This window comes from Panicum virgatum, chromosome 1K, assembly GCF_016808335.1.
Source record: "Panicum virgatum strain AP13 chromosome 1K, P.virgatum_v5, whole genome shotgun sequence".
In the NCBI taxonomy this organism is placed as follows: domain Eukaryota; kingdom Viridiplantae; phylum Streptophyta; class Magnoliopsida; order Poales; family Poaceae; genus Panicum; species Panicum virgatum.
Window position 1 is genome coordinate 35,823,260 of NC_053136.1, and position 20,544 is coordinate 35,843,803.

Genomic DNA, 20,544 nt, shown 5'->3' on the forward strand with positions numbered 1-20,544 from the left:
AAAATCAAGTGGTCAGCCGTTTCTTGCTCTTGGCTGTAGAGTGAACAGATCGGGTCACACGGCCACTGTCTCTTTATAAGGTTATCTGCTGTCAGTAACTTGGATCGCACCATAAGCCAAGCAAAGAACTCATGCTTCCCTTCCGCTTCGGCTTTCCAGATAGATGCCCCCAACAAACTGGCTGTGAGAACCTGCAAACTGAATGTTGTAGAGGTTGTCTTGGCTGTATACTCTTCATGCCTTGTCCACTTCCATTTGATTGCATCTGGTTCGTTTGTCAGCTGAACAGTCTGCACCAAATCCCAGAGTCTGATGAAGCTTGCCATTTCTTCCACGCTCTCCATTCTCCACCAGTCCGCGAGTCCAGCTCTGGTGTTGTAGCTCCTCCCTCATCGAGCGATTTTTCCTCCATGCTAGCTTGAACAGGTCAGGAAAGATATCCATAGGTGCCTGTCCATGTAGCCATGCCGACTGGCGACTGCCACCCTTGGTTTCTTTCATTCTCTTCATAGCCAATGCTGCAAACGCAGGGGCGCAGCCGCGCAGGGCACGGTATCGGGAATTTTTATTTTATTTTTTTGAACAGGAGGACTTTGTGGACTTTGGATGTGCACCGACGTGGAAGTGCATAGGATGATCCAGCGCCTCGCGCGAAGAGTCTGAATACTGTGCAAATTGATGACAGGGCACATCCAATTCTTTCTAGTTCACTCCAAGTAAGATTTTATTTTAGAAAAGTTCTCATTTAGAAAAAGTAGCATACATATTTAAGAGTAAAAATGCCCTGACGTTCTTAAATTTACTAGGGTGTGTTAGTTAGATCCATTAACTCCAAAAGTATATTTCTGGATACACAAAGTTGCAAGAGTGTATTACTTAAACCTGTTAACTTTGAAAACGTATTTCTAGGTTCACAATTTTTTTTAAATTGGTCACCGCAGGTCTCGTAATTTTAAATTGTTTAGGGACCTAAAGAGAATTAGATGCACCTAAGAGCCATCAATTTACACCCCTACTCCTGAACGCCAGGAGGGCCGTAATTCTGATAACGTATCCATGCAAAATTCAGTAGCTACATGCTTATATTTATAACTAGTTTGATATATTTAATTAAAAAATATACATAGATAAGTATATTTTTTGTTAGCTATCTTATGTACGAGTGCTATATGCCGATCCTTACTCTATGCTTGTATAACCATTTTGATCTACTATAAAATTATTGCTAAAACCAATTGATAATGACGCTATGTTCCAAATTGAGAATATATCCAAATCCGAATTCAAACTATTCATTCATTTTGCATATATTCGTATACAAATTCTATGGTAAAATATGATATGCTGATTCAATCCCGTCCAAATTTGATCCGAATTCATCTACACTAGCAAGCAGCCCTGTCCGAGCTCAAATCAGCGCCGTCGCAAATCCGGCTCCACCTTCGCGTTCCTCTCCTCATCTCCCTCAATCCACCCACCATTTGTTCCTATAAATACATCAAGCATTGCGGCAAGAGGTCTGTTCACCGGCGGCAATGGCAGTTGGCGAGCTGTAGCAGGATTGAGATGGTATCCCCGTGTGTGGCGGGCCGTGGTCTGATTCCCCGTAACGCATGGGCGGTGGACCTGTTAATCCACCGATGAAATCCACCGACTAGCCACTGCTGCCGCTGCTCTGCTTCCTCCCCCCTTTGCTCCGGGCCGCCGCACCGACCGCCTGTTCCGATCAATGGAGACCGACACTCGGATGGAGATCGTGGTTGTCCAGGGGGATCCTATGGAGGCTGAGGCTGGTGAGGGAGATCCTGTGGGGGATGATGATGGGAGATCGAATACGGATCTGTTCGGACGTTCTGGCGACGTCGACAGCGATTCTGAATCAAAGTGGAAGAGTTGGCGGAAGAGCCTGTTTTGGTATGAAAATCCCGAGCTGCCTGCGCGACGGCCCTGACTACGACGTGCTGCCTTATCCATGGGAGGAGGAGGAGGAGGAGTGGAAGGGGAAGGACAAGGATGGGGAAGAGGGGAGGGGGAGGGACAAGGAGGAGGAAGGCGCGCTCTTCCTCAAGTTGACGGAGACAACCTGGTCGGATTTGTCAGACGAGCGTAGAAAGAGGGGGCGGTGGGAAGAGCATCCAGGGATGGTGAGCTCGAGGACAACGAGTGCTCCTGCTGCTGCTTCATCATCTTGTCCAGAGGGAGTAGTAGATGCGCAACAGCAGCCACTTCGTACCAGCGCTGAGGTGCTCAAAGTTCGGATGGAGATGCATGAGTGCTATGAGAAGGGGACATCATACGACTGCCTCTTTGAAAGCAAGGCAAACAGGGATGAGCTTTTCTTTCACAATGATTATGATGAGCCCTACATGATCTATGTTATTCGCTGCCAGCGTGAATTAAGGGTGCTTCCTTACGCACACGTGTTCCCAGGACTCGATGACACGGTACTCCTATGTGATTTTGTTAAGTTTGGTCTTCCTGTTTATAACATACTAGCATGCTACCATTGTCTCATATAATTATTATAACCCCCTGTATCGTTAGCATCTTGATTATATAGAGAGGTTCTGGAGTTAGTGTACGAGTATTGCAGTTTGTGAGGAAGAAGAAAGGAATTGTCCTCAAATTGGGGTGGGGGGGGGGGGGTCCCATCATAGCAAGAGATATTTCGAAATCGTGGGGTAGTGGGAATTCCGCTGTCAGCGGCGAGTTTGATATCATAGGTGTGCTCTTATGCCAGCTTCTTTGGCTCTTGAAATGCGGGAAGTCTGTGGATATGTAGAGAGAACGAACCAGTGTCGTAGGGGAAGGACAAGCGCAAGTATAGGAATTCAATGATACTGTTAGAGTTCATTAACCTGATAATTAGCATATAGTTAAGGTTCTAGAGACAGAATTTATAAGCAATACAGCATGTCGGCATCAGAGACTAATCTACACACCCAACTTGCTGAATCCTGTTGGGGCCATAGACATACATGTCTTCTTGCTCTTGTATGGCATCTCTTTCACAATGTCACTGTTTGACTACCCCCCTTACTGTGCGCACTCTTCCTTTTATTAATACCTAATATAATGTTGTATTTTCTCCACCCATGAACTGCTCTTGGAAGCATTCTATCAGTGGTTTAATCGTTTCTTTTATTCAGTACCTCAAATGAATTTCTCATTTCTATATTACCGCTTTTTGTGAGCCTGTCCCTAAGTATTTATATTATTTTAGTGCCTCACCAAAATAGCATTGAACATGCAGGACCCCCAAATCTCTTGCGAGTGGGTGAGACCTACTACCATAGAAGGCGACAAGCAATATCTCCTATTTTTTCCTCAGCTGATGCAGGCTACAAAATTTGGAGAGACAAAAGATCATGTGTTGGCCAAAGCTATTGTGCTTGCAAGAAAGTCGTTTCAGAAGATGCTCTGGTTCCAAATTGATATTGCAGTCCAGGATTGCATGGAACTCATGAAGAGTGAGGAGGCAAAGAAACGAAGATATGATCTTTATTATTTTGCTGTTAGTGAGATCGTTTTGAATAAAATGGAATATGAATCTGTGCTCAAGTGTATTAGGGATGGGGATTCGGGTCTTCCACATGGTCTCACAGAGTTTGCCTATCATACTTACCTTTGGGATGGTCAGATTGCAGAAATTGTACGTGTGTAGAACTGTAGATTCACATATATTCTATCTATCCTGATGCCTTATATATTATCCACTGTCATTAATTGTTTCAATCTTTGCTTTTATAGGTTGATTATCTTGTGAAATATTTTGAGTCCCAGGTAGTTCTTAAAACTTAGCTTTGTTCTTCTTTATTATTTTTGTTCTTATCTCTCAAGTATTTTAGATTGCACTTGTTCTTATGCTTTTAAATAAAGGGTTGTTCACATGTGTTGTGCTTCAAATCTACCTCTGAAGCTATTATTTTAATAATATAGTGCAGTTTCTTCTTTTTCCTTATACTAATTAGAATATATAAAATGTATTATAAATGAAAAGTCAACTGTTTACTATAAAAGATGACTGCCTAAATTGATCGTGCCCAGTAGTTTTAAAGGACTGATACACTATGCCTCTGATTAGACTGGAAGCCAACTGAACTGTATAATTTGTACCCTAAATAAATATTAACCTTATTTAGGGAGGCAATCCCACAAGCCTCGGATTCCATCTATAATTTTCATAATAAGAAAATCACTTGGATTACACTATAGTTTACCGCATTGAGCTATGAATGGACCTTGGCTATTTCAAATCTATCGAGCTGGTTCTTCTATGATCATGCCTTAGCTATAGGTTTTTGCAGTCCAATGGCTTTGGCTGGTAATGTACCAGCAAAAGCTGTTGGTTTGCCCTGGATGATAGTCATGTGATTTGATTTGATTTGATCTGATTGAGCTCACATGAATGACGAGTGCAGTGAGGAACAGGTCCATAGGGCATTATCAAATATTTTGAGGTCAACAGTTAGTATTTGATTCAAGAATGTAAAAGGACATTCTTACTTTTATCTATATAAGTCAATCTCTATTGTTTGGACCATGGAGTAAATTCAGTGGAGATAATGTAAGAAAGGTTGCTAGGTTTTCAGGGTAATTTTTGGCGATATTATCCATTGGAACTTCTGATCAATATTAAAAGTGTTCATATGATGATAAATGACTTTGTTATTGTTATGACTTATGACAATCTTCAAGATACTAATTGTTTCTCCATTTCCTGTAGCCAAAATTGTTGTAGTTTGCTTGAGCAAAGGGATATGTTTTGCATGGATCCCTGATACAAAATTTTACAGTGAAAGGGGAAAAAAAACCCTGCCGTGTATTATTGCTGAATCTGAACAGTGCATACAAGGGGAATGTTTATATTTATGTCTTGCACCTTTGTTTCTTAGGTGTTGGCGTTATTCATGTTTTGTACCCTTTTCTTTTCCGTATTGATCGATTCCATTTTGAGATCATGAAATGTGGGGCATGCAATGGTAATAGCATCAAATGTGTGCCTTTGGTTCTACAGCGACAATGTGGCATGCACAAGGAATGGCTCTGTGAGAAGGTTGATTTGGAAGTAGCTAGGAGCCTAGGATTGTCTGTGAGACGGTTGACGCTCTGGTAAGCCAGATTTTGTTCCAACTTTGTTGCATTGGTTATGAGATTTGAGCATCAATTGTAACTGTATGTGCAGAATTCACTCTAATTTTGTGCACAGGTCCCATCCCCCTGTCATCTTTATGTGCAACTTCTTCGAAAAAAGAGGAGGATTGCACAAGAGCGTGGCCTATTGACATCAGAGGAGGCCCCATCAGAAGAAAAAAAAAAGACATCCGAGGAGGCCAGAATATAAATGCCCCTTTTTTATATAGAAAGCAACCTGCCTGGTGCAGTCAGTATGCAGAGAGAGGGCAGGACATCAACACTGTGACTGAAATCTGAACCTTATGAATCCAAGAATTCCTCTTCGATTGCAACTGCTGTTCTTCAACCTCGATCTCCAGTTCTCCACTGCTCCTCTCCACCCTGCCTGGTGCAGTCAGTTATGTGGGGTACCATGACAAGCTAGAGCAGCAGCCGTCGCGGCATTCGATTCGCAAAAGTTCGGAAGCCTCTGGCCGTCAGAAACTGTCAATGAGCTTGGCGTACGACGTGGTGATCCGGTTCCCTTCCACCCGGCGGCCGGCGATCTCCCTCGGGCGGCAGGCCTCGGCGTCGTCGCCGGGGCACATGCTCCGGCGCGGGTCCGCTATCCGGACGGCCCAGTGGCCGTCGGAGGCGTTGGCCTCCCTGGCGCGCGCGGCGTCCCAGCGCAGCAGCGCCTTCTGCCGCTCGTCCAGCAGGCAGAACTCCCGCAGGCGCGGCGGCATGGCGTCGTGCGCCTGCCACCACCGCGCGTGCGCCTCGTCGCTGGCGAACTGGTGCAGCGCCGGCACGTTCCAGTTGCAGTCGTAGTCGCGGAAGCAGAACCAGGGCTTGAGCCCCACGAAGTGCACGGCGAGCGCCACCGGCGGGTCCGCCGCCAGCACGCGGCGCCGGGCGGCGGCGCGCTCCGGCGTGTCCCCCGCCCAGAAGTGCTTCATGAAGTTGGCATGCGACGGCAGGCGGTGCCACACGAGAAACCTCGTGAGGTACCCCTGGTCGCCGCCGTTGTACGACTCGATGTCGCCGACGTGCCCCGCCAGCAGCCGGAACGTGCACTCGCAGGGCTCCACCACCATCACGCCGGAGTTGAAGTAGGATCCGTCGTTCCCCGTCGCGCTCACCTCCGGCATCGCGAACAGCGGCTCCATGGGCCGCTGCACCAGCAGGTCGGCGTCGAGGAAGCGACCCGCTCGTACTCCGTCAGCGTCCACCACGAAGTGCACGGCGAGCGCCACCGGCGGGTCCGCCGCCAGCACGCGGCGCCGGGCGGGCGGCGCGCTCCGGCGTGTCCCCCGCCCAGAAGTGCTTCATGAAGTTGGCATGCGACGGCAGGCGGTGCCACCACGAGAAACACCTCGTGAGGTACCCTGGCCGACCGGCTCCATGGGCCGCCTGCACCAGCAGGTCGGCGTCGAGGAAGACGACCCGCTCGTACTCCGTCAGCGTCCACAGCCAGAACTTGCTGTAGTTCCACTCGTTGTACGCGCCCCGCGCCGCCCGCGGGTTGCGGATGCGCCGGATCGCCCGCACCTTCCACCCCGCCGCCGCCAGCGCGCCGCGGTGCCGCGCGCCGACCGTCTCGTCCACCAGCGCCACCATGTCCCGCCCGGACCCCGCCATCCGGAGGCTCTGCGCCTCCGCCAGCGCGCCGCACGCGTACAGCTGCTCCGAGTGCAGGATCGTCGCGTACGCCTCCCGGTGCGGCGCCGCCGACACGTACGGCGCGCCCAGGGCTTTGAACGGCATGGCGAGCTCGCAGGACCCGACGGGCAGCGCGAGCTTCCGGTCCAGGTCGGCGGCGTCCGGCCGGTACAGCCACACGTCGCCGGCGCGCGCCACCTCGTCCCGGCACCGGAACAGGTTGGGCGCCGGGAAGCACCGGCTCACCACGAGCACGTGTGCCGCCGCGCCCTGTCGACCGTGGCGCGCGGCGAGGCGCGCCGCGGCCAGCTGCAGGTGCAGCCGCGCCACGTCCTTGGACCAGCTGGCCGCGCGCCCGCACGGCAGCTTCACCGCGACCACGTCGTACGCCTCCGCCTGCTCCGCCGGCTCGGGGAGCTCCGGGCACGACGGCGCGCCGTACAGCTCCTCCTCGTCGATCCACTCAGGGTACAGGTGCTCCCAGGTGACGTTGCTCCCGACGGGGTCCAGGCGCACCGCCGAGGCCTCCGTCTGCGGCAGCCGCGCCCGCCATTCGCCGACCTCGCCGTCGTCGAAGTTGAGCAGGGCCACCCGCGGCGCGCCGCCGCCGTCCTCCGCCGCCGGAGCGACTTGCTTCATCGCCGTTTCGATCTGCGACCACTCGATCTTCAGGCTCGACGCGTACCCCGAATTCGGCGCGTCGGGGTGCGACATCCAGCTCGCTTCCGGCGCCTCTGCTGACCTGAGTTTTTCAGACAATAGTAACCACTAATAAGTTCTTGGATCATCGGATGAATTAGCAAAAAAAAAATCTCGTTATCTGAAGAGCTGCTGCTCACTGTGCGTGGCGTTGTTCGTCGGCGAGGTGGATCGACGGCGAGTGGAGGAGGCCCATGAAGGAGCCGCACATGAGGAGGACGAGGACGAGCTTCACGTAGAGCACCTTGCCGCTGGAGCCCTCGGGCAGCAGCGCGCTGAAGGGCTTGTACTTGGCATCCTTGGCGTAGTACCTTCCGATGCAATCCTTCTTGCTCAAACTGGAACAGAAATCAACACAGCAAAGTTGATTTTACAGTCAGTAATTCAGTGGTAAGAAAAACCAGCGAACAGAACTGGCAAGATGAATCTAGGTAAAATGTTCTCCTTTTGGTGATTTTGGGTTGTACCAAGTCTGAAACCGAGTGGATTTTGAGACGATGAGATAGTATCTCTTTCATCTAATAATAATAAAAAGTGTACGCTGGGTTTTTTACTGAGGTGTTAGTAACATTCATTTTTAACTTTTTACAGTGTGACTGGAGAGCTTGTGATTCCATTGGCCCATTCTACTCCGCTTGCAGTGACCAAATCCTTTGATCCTCTTCAATTAGCGGCTAATTTTTCAAACCCAAGGCCTTAGAAAGTCGTCAGTCATGGAGGAATTCTCTCTTCACCTACTCCAGCAAGTCATCAGGAACAGTTAGCTCCATGCCCCTAACGGTCCAGAATCAGTATCACCCATATCAGCTGAAGCGTCATCAGCTCCAACGTCGTGTCGATTTCCTCACCGTTATCGCCGACTGCGGTAGCAATCCCTATCAGGCTCAACCCTTTCGTTGTTGCCGGCAGCTTCATCTCCTGCAGGGGCGGAGTCGGGATTGAAATATGGAGGGGGCTAATTTACTAATGCCGACAATCAGGAGGGACCATATCTTATTAATGAGCAATATTAGCAATGAGATTAGGAGTTTTTACGTGTAGTTGCACCAACGTTAGGGGGCCAGGCCGCCCCCCCCCCCCCCTCTTGTCTCCGCCCCATTCTCCTGGCGTTTAGACGTCCCCATGTGTCACCCTCTGTCTCTCCTTCACCTACTCTATTCAGAGTCCTCTCTGTCCTGGCGCTTGGCATGAAGAGACCTGTTCAGAACTGAAACAACGTTGCGACTTCTTCATCCACCTGCCGATTCACCCTAGGAGCGTTCGTTGCACCGGATCAATTGCTTGGTCAGAACAGGTGAGCCAACCATGAAAGTAACTTGGTCCGTGGTTACCGTAAACTAATCCAGGTTAGCTCATCCGAAAAAAGTTTTTAAAATTGGTTATATTAGATGGCCCACCTATGGCTGCCTCTGAAAGTTACTTGTGCTCTCAAAGTCACCAGGATTAGATGCGGTGAAATCGATCTTCTTGACAATTTTACGAACTGTAAAATTAGATTGCAGAACCTGATCGTGTAGACTTTCAACATACGGAACTCTAAGAACAACATGTGTGTTATCTCTGCGTGTTCGATGTGTAGCATGAATGGAAAAGAACTTTGTGAAATCAAATACTATTAAGTTGACAAGGGAAATAAAACTTGAAACGTAAAACCTCTTCAACCGAGTGCACAAGAACTCACGCTTGCTAATCGCTTCATTGGCACGAGAAGATGAATGAAGTAGTACAAGGCGGTTAGGAAGGAGGATTCATTCTCCATAGAAAATGGTAACAAGGGAGGTGGGGGCGACAAAAAAAAACTCACAAAGTTTTGTCCAAACGATGCCTTTTCTCTGCATGAGCACAAGCGAAGCCTCTCATCTCGGTGCACCAAGAGCAGCTAGCTCACCCGGGTACCGCCTCTTGTACCAGGAGGACAGAGAAGACCGACGACGAACCGAGTCGATACAACGATCTCCGCCGTATATAGACGGATAGACCCTGAGTGATTGATCCTTGCAGCTATATCAAAACCCTGGAGCTGAAGCTTTGATCTGTTTAACAGTTGGAGCAACTCAACAGCCTGAACCAAAACAAGTCCTGCATGTACATGTGTATGAATGAACAAAGTTCAGCTGTGATAACAGAGAGAGAGTGTCCCAAGGGAAGGTTTGAGGAGAAAATGAGAGTTGCAACCAAAGCCTAGAAGCAACTTATAGCGTTGGGCACTGGGGGAGGTGAGGCGAGACCAAGGTAGTAGGAAGGGAGGACACTTGGTTGACAAGTTCAAGCATGCAGGGAGGGAAGACCTGGTCCCTTTCACAAGTGTCTGGAACACATCGCGTTAAGCCGTTAAGACATGGTATCCCCGGCCTGCGCTGCAAAAGGCACGTCCATGCTTTGCATGGAAGGGTGAAGTAGTTAGCAGCGCATGCCATCCCAGACCTAGGATAGAGAGAGAAAGGAAAGGAGGAGAGAAGGGACAATCCCCTTCATTGGTTGTTCAGTTGTTCCCTTGTCTTCTCTTGTTAACAGGTACGTTTTCATTCATGCTCGCTGATCACTCCACCCTGCTGAACGCCGGGCCTCTGTCTTTGCTTCAGGTGTGACCTTACTTATGTTATGTGCAAAGAAAGAGTTGGTGCAACTCATCACAAAAGGCTCTGACAAAGAGGCACACAGGCTACTGAAGCAAAACCACATCACTAGCCTTCAGAATTCAGTAGTCTCTTTTGGATGAAACCTTACTTGTTCTTTTTGTTTTGCTAGATTTCTGTGTGCATATAATACTGCAGAATCAGAGTAGGGATGGAGCATTTGGTGGTACAGGGTGAAAGGCCTGAGGGCAGGGATAGGAGAAGAGATGTCTTTTGCTGTGGTTGGAAGTTGGAACGTAGATTGGCTACCATATACAAACGCTAGCTGCAGGAGTGCAGGTTTGAGGGACGTTCACCAAACCCAACCGGAGGATGATGCATCTGCAGCGCCGCCGAGGGCTGGGCGCGTGTGCGTGTGCATGTGAGTTTGGTTGGACCTGAAGCAAATCCTGCTCCATCTGCTGATGCCTTTGTGGCCAAGGGATTCAGGTAAACTCAACACAAACCCAAAGCTTGCAAACAAGGTCACACTGTCTACTACAATAAGCTAGGGGTGAAAAGAGAATCAGAAACCTGTCAAAAGTAAAATGATAAACAAACAAAAGAGATTCTAAAAAGGAAGAAAAAAGGGAATATGACACCAAAAAAACACAGAAATAAAAAATCGAGACAGTCAGACAGAGAGGAGAGGGACTGGGAGAGGGAATAATCTCGGATTGACACTGACTGAATCGTTAGGTAGTTTGTTAGAAGTAGACTGAGTGAAGGTTACTGGGCACCAAAGATAATCTTTTTCCCTGTGCTATTAGGTGAAACGTGTGGAAGATTGATGCAGCTAGCCACCCGTGGAATACAAGGTTGAAGTCGTTGGTGAGCAGCATGACCTGGACTGGCCATTACTTTCTTTGATCTCAAACATAGCCGTAGGGCAGCAGAGTACGTGATTACAGAGACCAATGTGAACTGACTAAAAATAACTAAAAATTGGATCATATGATACGACGGAGCAGGTCTTACTTTGCTTCCAGATGGAGGGTTGTTCCCGAGAGCAACGAGGACGGGTCGTTTGCATTGCTTACCTCAGGGTGCAGGCAACAACGTTCTGGTCCATGCGTGCGTCCATCTAGATATCTAACTCTAACTGCTTCTTTGACCCGGCTTCTCTCCATGGTGCCCCTGCAACGAATACACGTACTACGTACAAGAAGGCAGTTTTTTTTTTCCTTTCGGAGTTTTGATTGGACCGGAGCGAGGGCAGCAGCTGCTTGCAGGGTCCAAATCCTAACTAACACCGGAAAACGAGTGCACGCGTCTATTTAAAAACAAAAAAAAATTATTGTGTGGCTGCTGCTAGGACTTTGGTAACCAAGACTAGGAGACGAAATGGGTCCGGTTATTTCCCTGTGCATTCTTTCAAAACCGATAAGGACATGAGAATTTTTATGTGGTGTGTTGTTTCAAAACCGAATAGGAAATAGAAATTTTCCTGTGGGTTCATTTATTATTTCCTTGTGTGTTCATTCAAAATTGACAAAAAGATATGAATTTTCCTGTGCATGCTCGAAAAAACCCTCAAAAAAAATTGGACAAACACATGGAAATAGCGGTTTCCAGTAGTGCGAGAAGCTAATCATCATCGTCTCATCATCCCAGGATTGGTTGGCAGGTTGGGTCATCTATACATCTCGCATGATTTCTCTTTAGTTTTTTCGATGTCATCTGCACCCTCCTACGATTTCGGCTGCGGGTACCGGCAGAATACCTGATGGGTGGATAGCTAGCCCGTCCCCTCCGGTTCCATTCCATTCCGCAAACCAAACCAGATAAAATAAGGTATGCTCTCCGCTCCAAAGTATAGATATTCTTGATTTTTCTATATACATGGCTATTTCTATATATTTTAACATAGCAATATATATCTATGTGTAATTGTGTGTAGTAATAAAAAATTCATATACACTTTGAACCTATAATTTGAGACGAGGGAAGTGCAAGGAAAGACCACAAAGAGGAAGGGGAAGGATCTCCTGCTGCGTCACCTGAGGCGAGATGGGAGCCCCCACATCGAGTCGAGGATGCCCGTGCCTCCGCGACCTGTGTTGCGCCGCAGCTAGTAGCTTAGCTCTACCAGCGATCAGCCGGCGATGCTGGTCTTATTTATCCGCAGCTTATTGGCAAAGCAAGCATGATCCGATGATCGTTAGCCGGATGCTACTGCGTGTGATTGTAGAAGATTGTAACGGTAGCCCGTTACGACCTGGCGCTGCCTGCTGGCGATGGCAACAGCATTAACTGGGTTCCAAAAATGCCCTCAAAGTGTTCTAAAAATGTACCGCTGTGAGATCTTTTTTTTTTCTTGAGGGCTGTGAGATCTTTTTTTAACCAGGTTTGATACGCTCAGATTGAGAGAAAACGCGAAACACGTGACGCTGTAGGCTCGCCGACCGTGCACGCTTTTCCTTCCTCCGCCGCCTTGCTGAACGTCGATTCCACGCTGCAGGGTTTTTTTTTCATTTTCTTTTCTTTTTAGGATTGCACGCTATAGTTTTTTTCTTTTATTTTTTTGAGAAATTTTCTTTTATTTTTATACACGATTCCACACACTGTATTTTTTCGATGGTCCACTCTCTGCATTTAGGGGTTTTTTTAAGGGCTGTCGGCATTTAGGGTTGGAGAACAGGAGAGGAGGCGCCAGAGGGAATTTGCAAAAGAGACGCATATAATTGTGGCCCAGAGCCCCAGATAGTGAAGCTTAGTTGTTGGGCCACAAACAGACGAGCCCGTTGGGTTTTCCACAGGGAGAAGCCCACCGCCCGCAGAATCGAACAGAACGAGGAAACCCTAGTAGAGACGCCGCCGCCGTCGCCGCGCTCTTTAAATACTACCCTTGTAACCCCGTCCCCTCCACCATCTCCACGCCGCCGCCGTCCGCTGATGCCCTGTTGGATCGTCATCGTCTCAGTTCGCCGCCTTCTCGATCCGGCGGAGGCATCCATTCTTTGATTTGCCTATTCACCTCTTCGGCTTTTGCTGGGTTCTGGGATTGTGCCGTGCTTTCGGTCTTGGTTTGAGGATCTGATTTCTTCCTCTCTTTTTTTTCGCGCGACGGGGATCTGTTCTTCTTCTCCTTACAAACAGTAAAAGCGTGCGGCAGCGGCAATGATGATACAAGTATTTAGTCATGCACCACTCTGAACATCTGTGCTGACAAACAAACTTACTACCCATTATTCTTCTGAGCCCTCTCGTTGCATGTTCGTTCTCCGATTTCTTTGGTTCTCTTGGGATTTTGTTTTGTTTTTGAGCGGCAATCGTTTTTTTTTACACTCTGGAGAATGTGATATTGTTTTGATTGGGTTTTGTATTTCTTGAATAGTTTCAGAGGACCAGATGATGAGGATCAGATGATCCAACCATGATGCGGACTGAATTTTATTTGAGGTCAAACCTATATGCCGCTGATGGTTCTTTAGTTACTAATCCTCCCCTTATTGTGTTTCGAGTTGTTATTATGAAAGGAATCAGAGTTGCTTTTTTTTCAAATGGATCAACTGCTAAGTTTGCAGATATTTCTCGATTTGACACGTTTCGTCGATGGTAATGGGAAAAAACGATGCCTGGAAAATGAAACTGTAAAATATGCGAATGAACAACCTGAACATTGCTAGTTACTATCAGTTACAAGCACGTTTTACCACATTGTTTCACTAGACAGACGCGAAGGGCCTCCGTTACAAGCACGTCAATTGTCATCAGTGGGAAGAATAATGGTCTGCATGCTTGATGGATAAACGTCGGTTAATGATAAATTTCACAGCTTTTGTGCACAAGCAGTTGCCCAAATGCAAAGCATGGGAGCCACTTTCAATTCTTTGCGCACCGTGAGGGCAGGCCGGAAGGCAAAACCAGCAGAACAATGCACCGTTCGGTTTCAGTATTAGCAATGGAGTTCTTCAGAATTTTTATATTTTTTAGAAAAATTCTTCTAATCAGATTTCAGACTTTTTACTAAACAATTCTTGAAGATCTCTTCCAAACCAGAGCACACACCACTTTCGATCCAAATCCAATGTTAGTATGTTGTTTTCATCGCCTAATTATGTTTATAAATGGAAAATGCTGGATAGGCCGTGCAGATGATAGTGATAACGAAGGTTGGCAGTATCATATACTCGTACTGTACAATAAAACAAAAAAAAAAGTAAAATGCAAACATTAAGGCACAAGTACAATACGGCGCCAGACTCTAGTCGACCAGGTGCCATTTGCGTATAATGAATTCACACCATACCCTGCTCACTTCTCAGAGAAATCAAAAAGGAAAAAAAATTCACACCACACGGGCGAGGGCGTGGGTGATGAAAAATACGACAATGACCTGCCCTGATACGTACCAGTGGCGTGCCATATCATCCAGGACATGGTGTTAACTAAGAAATACAGTGCATACAAAATTTAAGTTACAATTACAGTTCCATACCCATCAAAAGGATTTTACCAACCTGACGCCAAACTCTGAAATCATACATCTCACAGCTCCTGCTAACGTTCGAGCTCATATAATTCAGCACAGGGGCCCTAACAGAACAGAATACCAACAAAATTGCCTTCTGTTCCAGTAAATTCAACGAGTCAGCATCTCTGCGGCTACACATATTTGCCTCTGTACTTGGGCTTCAAGTCTTTATCAGGCTTCCCGTCCTGCGCTGGCTCAAACACGGCGGAGTGGAGGTTGCCCTCTTCCATCCACTTCTGGTGGTTCTCCCTGAACTCCCGGTACCGCTCCTTAGCCACCCTTGCAATCTCCTCGGTGTAGGGGGCGACCTTCACCATGGTAAGCAAAACCCTGCTGTACCGGTAGCTCAGTATCTGCTCGCAGGAAGCGATCAGCTTGAAGCAGGGGTGCTCAGGGAACTGCGGGCTGGCAGCAGCATCTTCGCCACGGAGAACAGGGTAGAAGAAGATGAGCCTGCCGCCCATGACCAGCATCCTTGAAGCAAGGTGAAGGAGGTCATGGACGCACTCGGCAAGGCTGTATGGTGCGGTTGATGGGATGTGGTTGTCCCGTTTTTCGTCCGGGACTGTGTAAGGTCCTTTGACGCCTTTTAGGAGCTTCCGACCACCAGACTTCCGGCCTCCAGCCCGTACTCCATATGGTGGGTCACAAATAATTGCATCGAACATCTGATTGATAACAAGCAGTGATATTTTTAATTCAGACAACAGAGCAAGCAGGATTTAAAAGAGCATATGGACAGCGCTTATAGAGGCAGCAGAAGCAACAATTCCCTAACAACATCCAAATAAAGACAAGATCACAAATTAAAGACTATAATCCCAAAGCAATGATTCCAAACAACAGACAAATAAAGAAACAGAAAACTCATATATCATAATATAGGCTTCATCAAATTTCATGCAGCTTTGGATCCCAGGATAAACTTAGGCCTAAACTTTAGTCCACTAGGTGATCCAAACAGTGGGACTAACAGATGGACTAAACTTTAGTCACACCCCAACAAACCATTAGTCCTTGAAACCCAACTACCTTTTATCCTGGAATCCAAAAAGGGTATGCACTAATTTTAGTCACCCTTGTTTGGATCACATAGGACCAAAGACTAAACTCTATGTGCCTAAAAATTAGGTGACTGAAATTAGTATATATCCTGTTAAGATATTAGGACTAAAAGGTAGATAGGAGACATAGAAAGTCCATGTTGCACTTTCTTGTTGCATAAGCATGAAGGGATATGGTGAAGGGGTAATTGGTCACTTCTCGTATAGTTGGCGCCTTTGGTTACTTTTAGTCCGAAATAGTTGGGTTTGAAGGAATAATATACTAATGGTTAGTCGAGGTGTGACTACAGCTTAGTCTACCTTTTAGTCCCTCTATTTGGATCACCTAATGGACTAAAGTTTAGGCCTAAAGTCTAGTCTAGGATCCAAACAGGGCCTTAGGCATCTAAAGTTTAGTCTGGGCTAAACTTTAGCCCTATGTGATCCAAAGAGAGCCTAAATTGTGCATTTTGTGAAAAAAGGTTGCTCGCGTTCTCAGTTCAGTCACCAACAACAAACACTGATAAAAATGTCAACATGATAGTGCAATTGCAAAAATAGTACACAATGCACGATGGTTACCTCCTTCAGTCCTGGACGCCAAGGTGGGAGATTGTTGTCTGCCCTTAGCAAACACAAGGGCTCTGGTAACTTGTACTGTAGAGAATATGATATGTTAGTACAAAAGCTAGCATTTCAGATAATTAATTAACAAGTGAATCCCTAAATATTCTTGCCAAAAAAGAGGGTGGTAATTAAAAATGGCCATTTGTAAGGACTTAGAAACTAGTAGATAAGAAAAAAAAAGAACAAATCATGACATCCTGAGGCTAATACAGCAACAAGCATTTTAATCTCAAACAAGTTGAGGTGGGATAGAGATGAAAACCCAACAAGAGTTGCAGCTGGAGGATAAAATGTTAAATGATAAAAGTATTTGTGGTTACAGGGGAATCAACAGCGTCAACAAGTCACCATCAATTGTTACAACACTTATAAAACACTGCTGTACATAACCTTTTCATGATTCATGATGTTAATAATTCCAAAACGATTTCTGATGACTATGGACTGTGAAGACAACAATATCATGCAACAAGCTGATTCAAGTTAATGCTGCAAAATTACCTGCTCAAAGTTGCTCCAAACATTGCAATCTGGGCCACGACCATCCCGCACAACCCTTATATCGATATCTGCACCCTGAAAAAACTTTATCAGCAAGGCATAGAGACAGACAGAAGTCAAAGGTACATTTATTTGCACAAGTACAGACCATTGTCATAGCTCCAAAATGCGCAGCTGCAACCAAAATGCTACCGGTTCCGACAAAAGGGTCATACACAAGCTTTCCAGGCCGTGCAAGACCCTGATTGGCCATGAGAAAAGCCATTTCAGCATCCATTGCAGTCGGGCCAATGTACTTCCTGCTCTTGAGCTGATACGTTGGCAGGAGATGCCTATCAGCTGCTCCAACCTCTCGGCCAAAGAATATAGTCCTCTTCACAACCGGCGGAAGGCCATTGTTTGACCCATAGTCATCCGTCTCCATGACAAAGAACTTGTGATCAGGTTTCTTCAAATTAACACGGCCCTGAAAAGAAAAGGAGAAAAAGAAGCAAAGCCTCGTTACACAGCTAGTCACACTCAGCATCACCAAATTAACATCAATATAAATGGATCAGACATGTCATCAACCTGGAATGGTATGTAAGTGAGGCTCTTCATGATCTCGTTCTGCTCTTGGGAGCTGATCACCTTGCCGAAGCTGTCTACAACGATCTTGAAGGTGCTGTCCGGGGTCAGGAACGGCAGCTTCCTCTCGTCGGGGTACTCCCTGACCGACTTTTCTAGCTCCTCGTAGGTGGTGCCATGCCCCCAGAGCTCGTAGATGCCCTTCACTAGCAAGCCTAGCCACACGACGCCCAATAACCACGCGGAAGAATCAGCAAACGGCGATTGGATGAGGAGGGGGGTGGGAACTGAAACGGGCCTTGAGGTCGCGCTTACTGCGGTTGGCGACCTGGGCGGCGAGGCGCTCGTCGCCGGGGAGGCGGACGAGGTGGAACGGAGATTCCTCGTGGTGGTTCTCCGGCATGCGCCACTCGACGGATTCGCCGGAGCCCGGGCCGGCGAAGAGCTCGGAGAGGGACTCCACCTCCGGCCGCCGGTAGTCCAGGAGCCTGTGGTAGAACACGCACAGGTACCACATCATTGCTTCGCTGCTCGTCCCCGCCCCCTTACTACTCGGGCAACGGAGAAACGCTGGAGCGCGGTGCCGTGGCTCGCGTCTCCGGCGGCGGCGGCGGCGGGGGAGGGAATCAAACTAAGCCAAGGATTGCGAGAAAGGAAAGGGAAAAAAACCTACCAAAACCCCCGGAGCGCCGTGGCTGACGTGGGGGGCCGCGAAAATGTCCGCTTTCTTTATTCATGGGCTGGGCCTGCACAAACACAGGCCGACAAGTCCTGCTCGACTTCCCCGTGATGGAAGTTTTTTCATTTTTATATTTTTTAAAAATTAAAATTTCAAAAATATATGTCCATTTTCAAATATTTCAAAAATATACCCCGGTCGCCCTCCCATAGGGCGACAGGCCCAAAGTGTAATTTTTTTTCTTTCAATTTGCAACGAAGTCCCTGGAGAAAAAAAAAGGACATGTCGCCCCCTTTTTTTCCAGGGACTTTTATTTTTCCAGGGACCTATTTTGAGCTATTCGAGCGTGTATTCGTCATCATCGTCGGCAAGATCTCGGCCGCTAACTCCTACCGCACGTAACTTGTCCTTCATTAAATCACGGAAAAAAATCGCAAGAACTTCTCTTATTTCACGAGCATTATGGAACCCACAAACATAATAAGTTCACATCAATAATATCTATAGAAACAAATGACAAGTAACCTACCACAATCATAAACATCGGATACAAATAAGCGGTCCACAGCTATCTCATTACAAATAAACATCATATACATCTAACCAACCCTAGGGCGTCGGACCCTCTTAGCCCTCTGCTGGGCACGGACATGTCCCTCGGAGTAGGTGAGAACATCCGGAGACCTCACCTGTCGCTCAGGACGCGTAAGGGGCTGCGGTGTCTGCTGCTGAGAGATCCCAAGTGGTGCTCCTCCTAGCTGTGAATACCCCAAGACATCGGGGTCACCTTGCGCGGCAGGCTCTTCTGGACTCAAGCTGTCGAAGTCGTCTAAGGTGAATGTCTCGTTATCTGGTCGAAAGGAGGAAGAAGAAGGTCTGGCGCCCGCATCGGGGTAGAATCCTACGCAAAAAATGTGGATGTTAGCGTACGCTCGTATATTTCGTAATGACATGTAGAAACCGAAATACGAAACATAAATTAACCTATGTACGCCGGTATCTGTGGCCCCGGTACCATCCCTGGATACGGTCCGCCAACTGGTGCTGTCCCTCTAAACATTCCAGTATGGCTGAACGCAGTAGCTGGATCGTATCATGTATGTGATATTAGTAAATATGTAGGAACACTTGATGTAATTTTAAAGAGATATGTACGTTACCTGCACTTGGGAAGAACTGCGACGTCGGCCCGTGCATGGTCGACGGACACGGGAACGACGACGAGGCCTGAGACGACCCGTGGCTGTCTTCGTACTGCACACGGCTTCCGAAGTTGTGCGCTACCTGACGCAACTGATCACGCTGCCTCGACCATGCCTCTGTCTGCTCAAACTGGGTCATTGGGGATCCGGCACGTACCCTCGTCAGGTAAGTCGAGCAGTCCGTCTCCATCATGTTGCAAAGGCGAAGCTGCATCAATTCAGTAAAGTTACAAACACATGAATTATCTTATGAATATGATTATATATATATGCAAATATGATCAAGAGACTCACCGCGCCAGCTAGTGCCTCCACGTGGTGCCGGCCATAGCCATCCTGAGGCCTCGCCTGGTGTGGCTGCGGGTGAGTGTCAACAAAAACTAGACGAGCCCGAGTCCGGGGTAAGTACCAGGTGAGGTAAGCCCTAAAGGAGCTGTCTATGTGTGGTCCTGTTGGATGGACCAAGAGCTCGTCTGCCTGTTCCCATTGGTCCACCCACGGCTGGATCTTGGTGAGCCAATCATCAGAGCACGACAAGCCACTCCTTGACAACCTACAAAGTGGATTACGAAGAATCGTTAGATTCGACACGAATGTATGAGCCAAGTTCATTCATAATTACCTGTGGTCCTGGCGACTGACACGCTCCAACGCGGTGGGCACTGGAAACTCCTGGCGCTGCCCAAACTGTCTCCTGACTCTCCAGGGGCAATATGCCTCAACCGCGATGTCATAAACCAGGACGGCGGAAGTAAGCCACAGGCTCGCATTCGCGGAGCAGTGCGAAGACAGGCCTGCTGGTGCACGTCTAGCCACAGCCTCTGGGCTGTAAGGCTCCCAGATAACGTCCTCGGGCGTCAGCATGTCGAGCTCCGAAACAAACTCAGGATATGCGCGTCTAACCCGCGCATGTGCCCAGGACCTCTGCATTCCGAATAAGTAAAATTAAAATTGCGTTAATACATCATGTAACAATGAATAACAAAATTAGATTTGATACGAACGTACCTGACGCCAGATCTAGATAGTTCCCATAGTGGGCCTCTCGTCCTCCTCGTCGCCGTACATGCCTCCGTGGTAAGGCTCGTGGCTGACAAAGGGCCGACCAACGGCTAGCCTCTCGTACGACCAAAGCTGTAGCAGTAGTGGGCACCCTGACAGGATAGCGTTCCCATGTGTCTTCATGCAGCCGTCACAGAGTCCACGGTAAGTGGCTGCAAGTACCGCCTCACCCCAGCTGTAGGGCGGTACGTCCTCGTCCCCATCCGCAATCTCCCGTGCATACGGAAGGAGAATCCTATCGACCGAGTTGCCATGAGTGTTGTTGAACATGATGTAACCAAACAACCAAAGTAGG

At 47.9% G+C, this 20,544-nt stretch overlaps 3 protein-coding genes and 1 non-coding gene across 5 annotated transcripts; 2 read left to right on the forward strand and 2 right to left on the reverse strand.

The window, feature by feature from the left end:
• The first annotated feature begins 1,357 nt into the window (after positions 1–1,357).
• LOC120704628 lies at positions 1,358–5,468 on the forward strand. 2 transcript variants are annotated; one of them, XM_039989102.1, is made up of 5 exons: positions 1,358–2,444; positions 3,254–3,652; positions 3,751–3,783; positions 5,018–5,112; positions 5,186–5,468. In XM_039989102.1, coding segments are annotated over exons 1-5 (1,158 nt in total). In that variant the 5' UTR covers positions 1,358–1,814; the 3' UTR covers positions 5,187–5,468. The 2 variants fall into 2 exon arrangements, with proteins under 2 accessions (XP_039845036.1, XP_039845028.1); XM_039989094.1 differs by having other exon boundaries at positions 1,359–2,444; positions 5,210–5,319.
• On the reverse strand, positions 5,164–10,198 carry LOC120704644 (UDP-glucuronate:xylan alpha-glucuronosyltransferase 1-like). The gene is made up of 4 exons (XM_039989114.1): positions 9,281–10,198; positions 7,617–7,814; positions 6,529–7,519; positions 5,164–6,290 (listed from the first exon to the last, which is right to left on the reverse strand). Exons 1-4 carry the CDS (start codon positions 9,334–9,336, stop codon positions 5,613–5,615), a joined length of 1,923 nt encoding a protein of 640 aa, XP_039845048.1. The 5' UTR covers positions 9,337–10,198; the 3' UTR covers positions 5,164–5,612.
• A 3,008-nt stretch (positions 10,199–13,206) lies between these two features.
• On the forward strand, positions 13,207–13,295 carry LOC120658212. The gene has a single exon (XR_005668550.1). It is a non-coding gene; the product is annotated as a small nucleolar RNA Z221/R21b (small nucleolar RNA).
• A 1,111-nt stretch (positions 13,296–14,406) lies between these two features.
• Positions 14,407–17,980, reverse strand: LOC120704651 (tRNA (guanine(10)-N2)-methyltransferase homolog). The gene is made up of 6 exons (XM_039989127.1): positions 17,622–17,980; positions 17,310–17,521; positions 16,888–17,205; positions 16,740–16,814; positions 16,194–16,268; positions 14,407–15,236 (listed from the first exon to the last, which is right to left on the reverse strand). The coding sequence occupies exons 1-6, from the start codon at positions 17,824–17,826 to the stop codon at positions 14,700–14,702; spliced, it is 1,422 nt and encodes a 473-aa protein (XP_039845061.1). The 5' UTR covers positions 17,827–17,980; the 3' UTR covers positions 14,407–14,699.
• Positions 17,981–20,544: the final 2,564 nt, after the last annotated feature.

Excerpts from the sequence above, each read along its gene's own strand:
- LOC120704651 (XM_039989127.1), bottom strand. The coding sequence starts at position 17,826 with ATGATGTGGTACCTGTGCGTGTTCTACCACAGGCTCCTGGACTACCGG. Across the intron at positions 17,522-17,621 it reads CGCCCAGGTCGCCAACCGCA|GCTTGCTAGTGAAGGGCATC; the intron begins GTAAGCGCGACC and ends TCGTGTGGCTAG. Across the intron at positions 15,237-16,193 it reads GGCGTCCAGGACTGAAGGAG|ATGTTCGATGCAATTATTTG; the intron begins GTAACCATCGTG and ends GTTATCAATCAG.
- LOC120704644 (XM_039989114.1), bottom strand. The coding sequence starts at position 9,336 with ATGAGAGGCTTCGCTTGTGCTCATGCAGAGAAAAGGCATCGTTTGGAC. Across the intron at positions 7,815-9,280 it reads CATCGTTTGGACAAAACTTT|TTTGAGCAAGAAGGATTGCA; the intron begins GTGAGTTTTTTT and ends TTTCTGTTCCAG. Across the intron at positions 7,520-7,616 it reads GACGAACAACGCCACGCACA|GTCAGCAGAGGCGCCGGAAG; the intron begins GTGAGCAGCAGC and ends TGAAAAACTCAG.
- LOC120704628 (XM_039989094.1), top strand. The coding sequence starts at position 1,815 with ATGATGATGGGAGATCGAATACGGATCTGTTCGGACGTTCTGGCGACG. Across the intron at positions 2,445-3,253 it reads TCCCAGGACTCGATGACACG|GACCCCCAAATCTCTTGCGA; the intron begins GTACTCCTATGT and ends TTGAACATGCAG. Across the intron at positions 3,784-5,017 it reads TGAAATATTTTGAGTCCCAG|CGACAATGTGGCATGCACAA; the intron begins GTAGTTCTTAAA and ends TTGGTTCTACAG.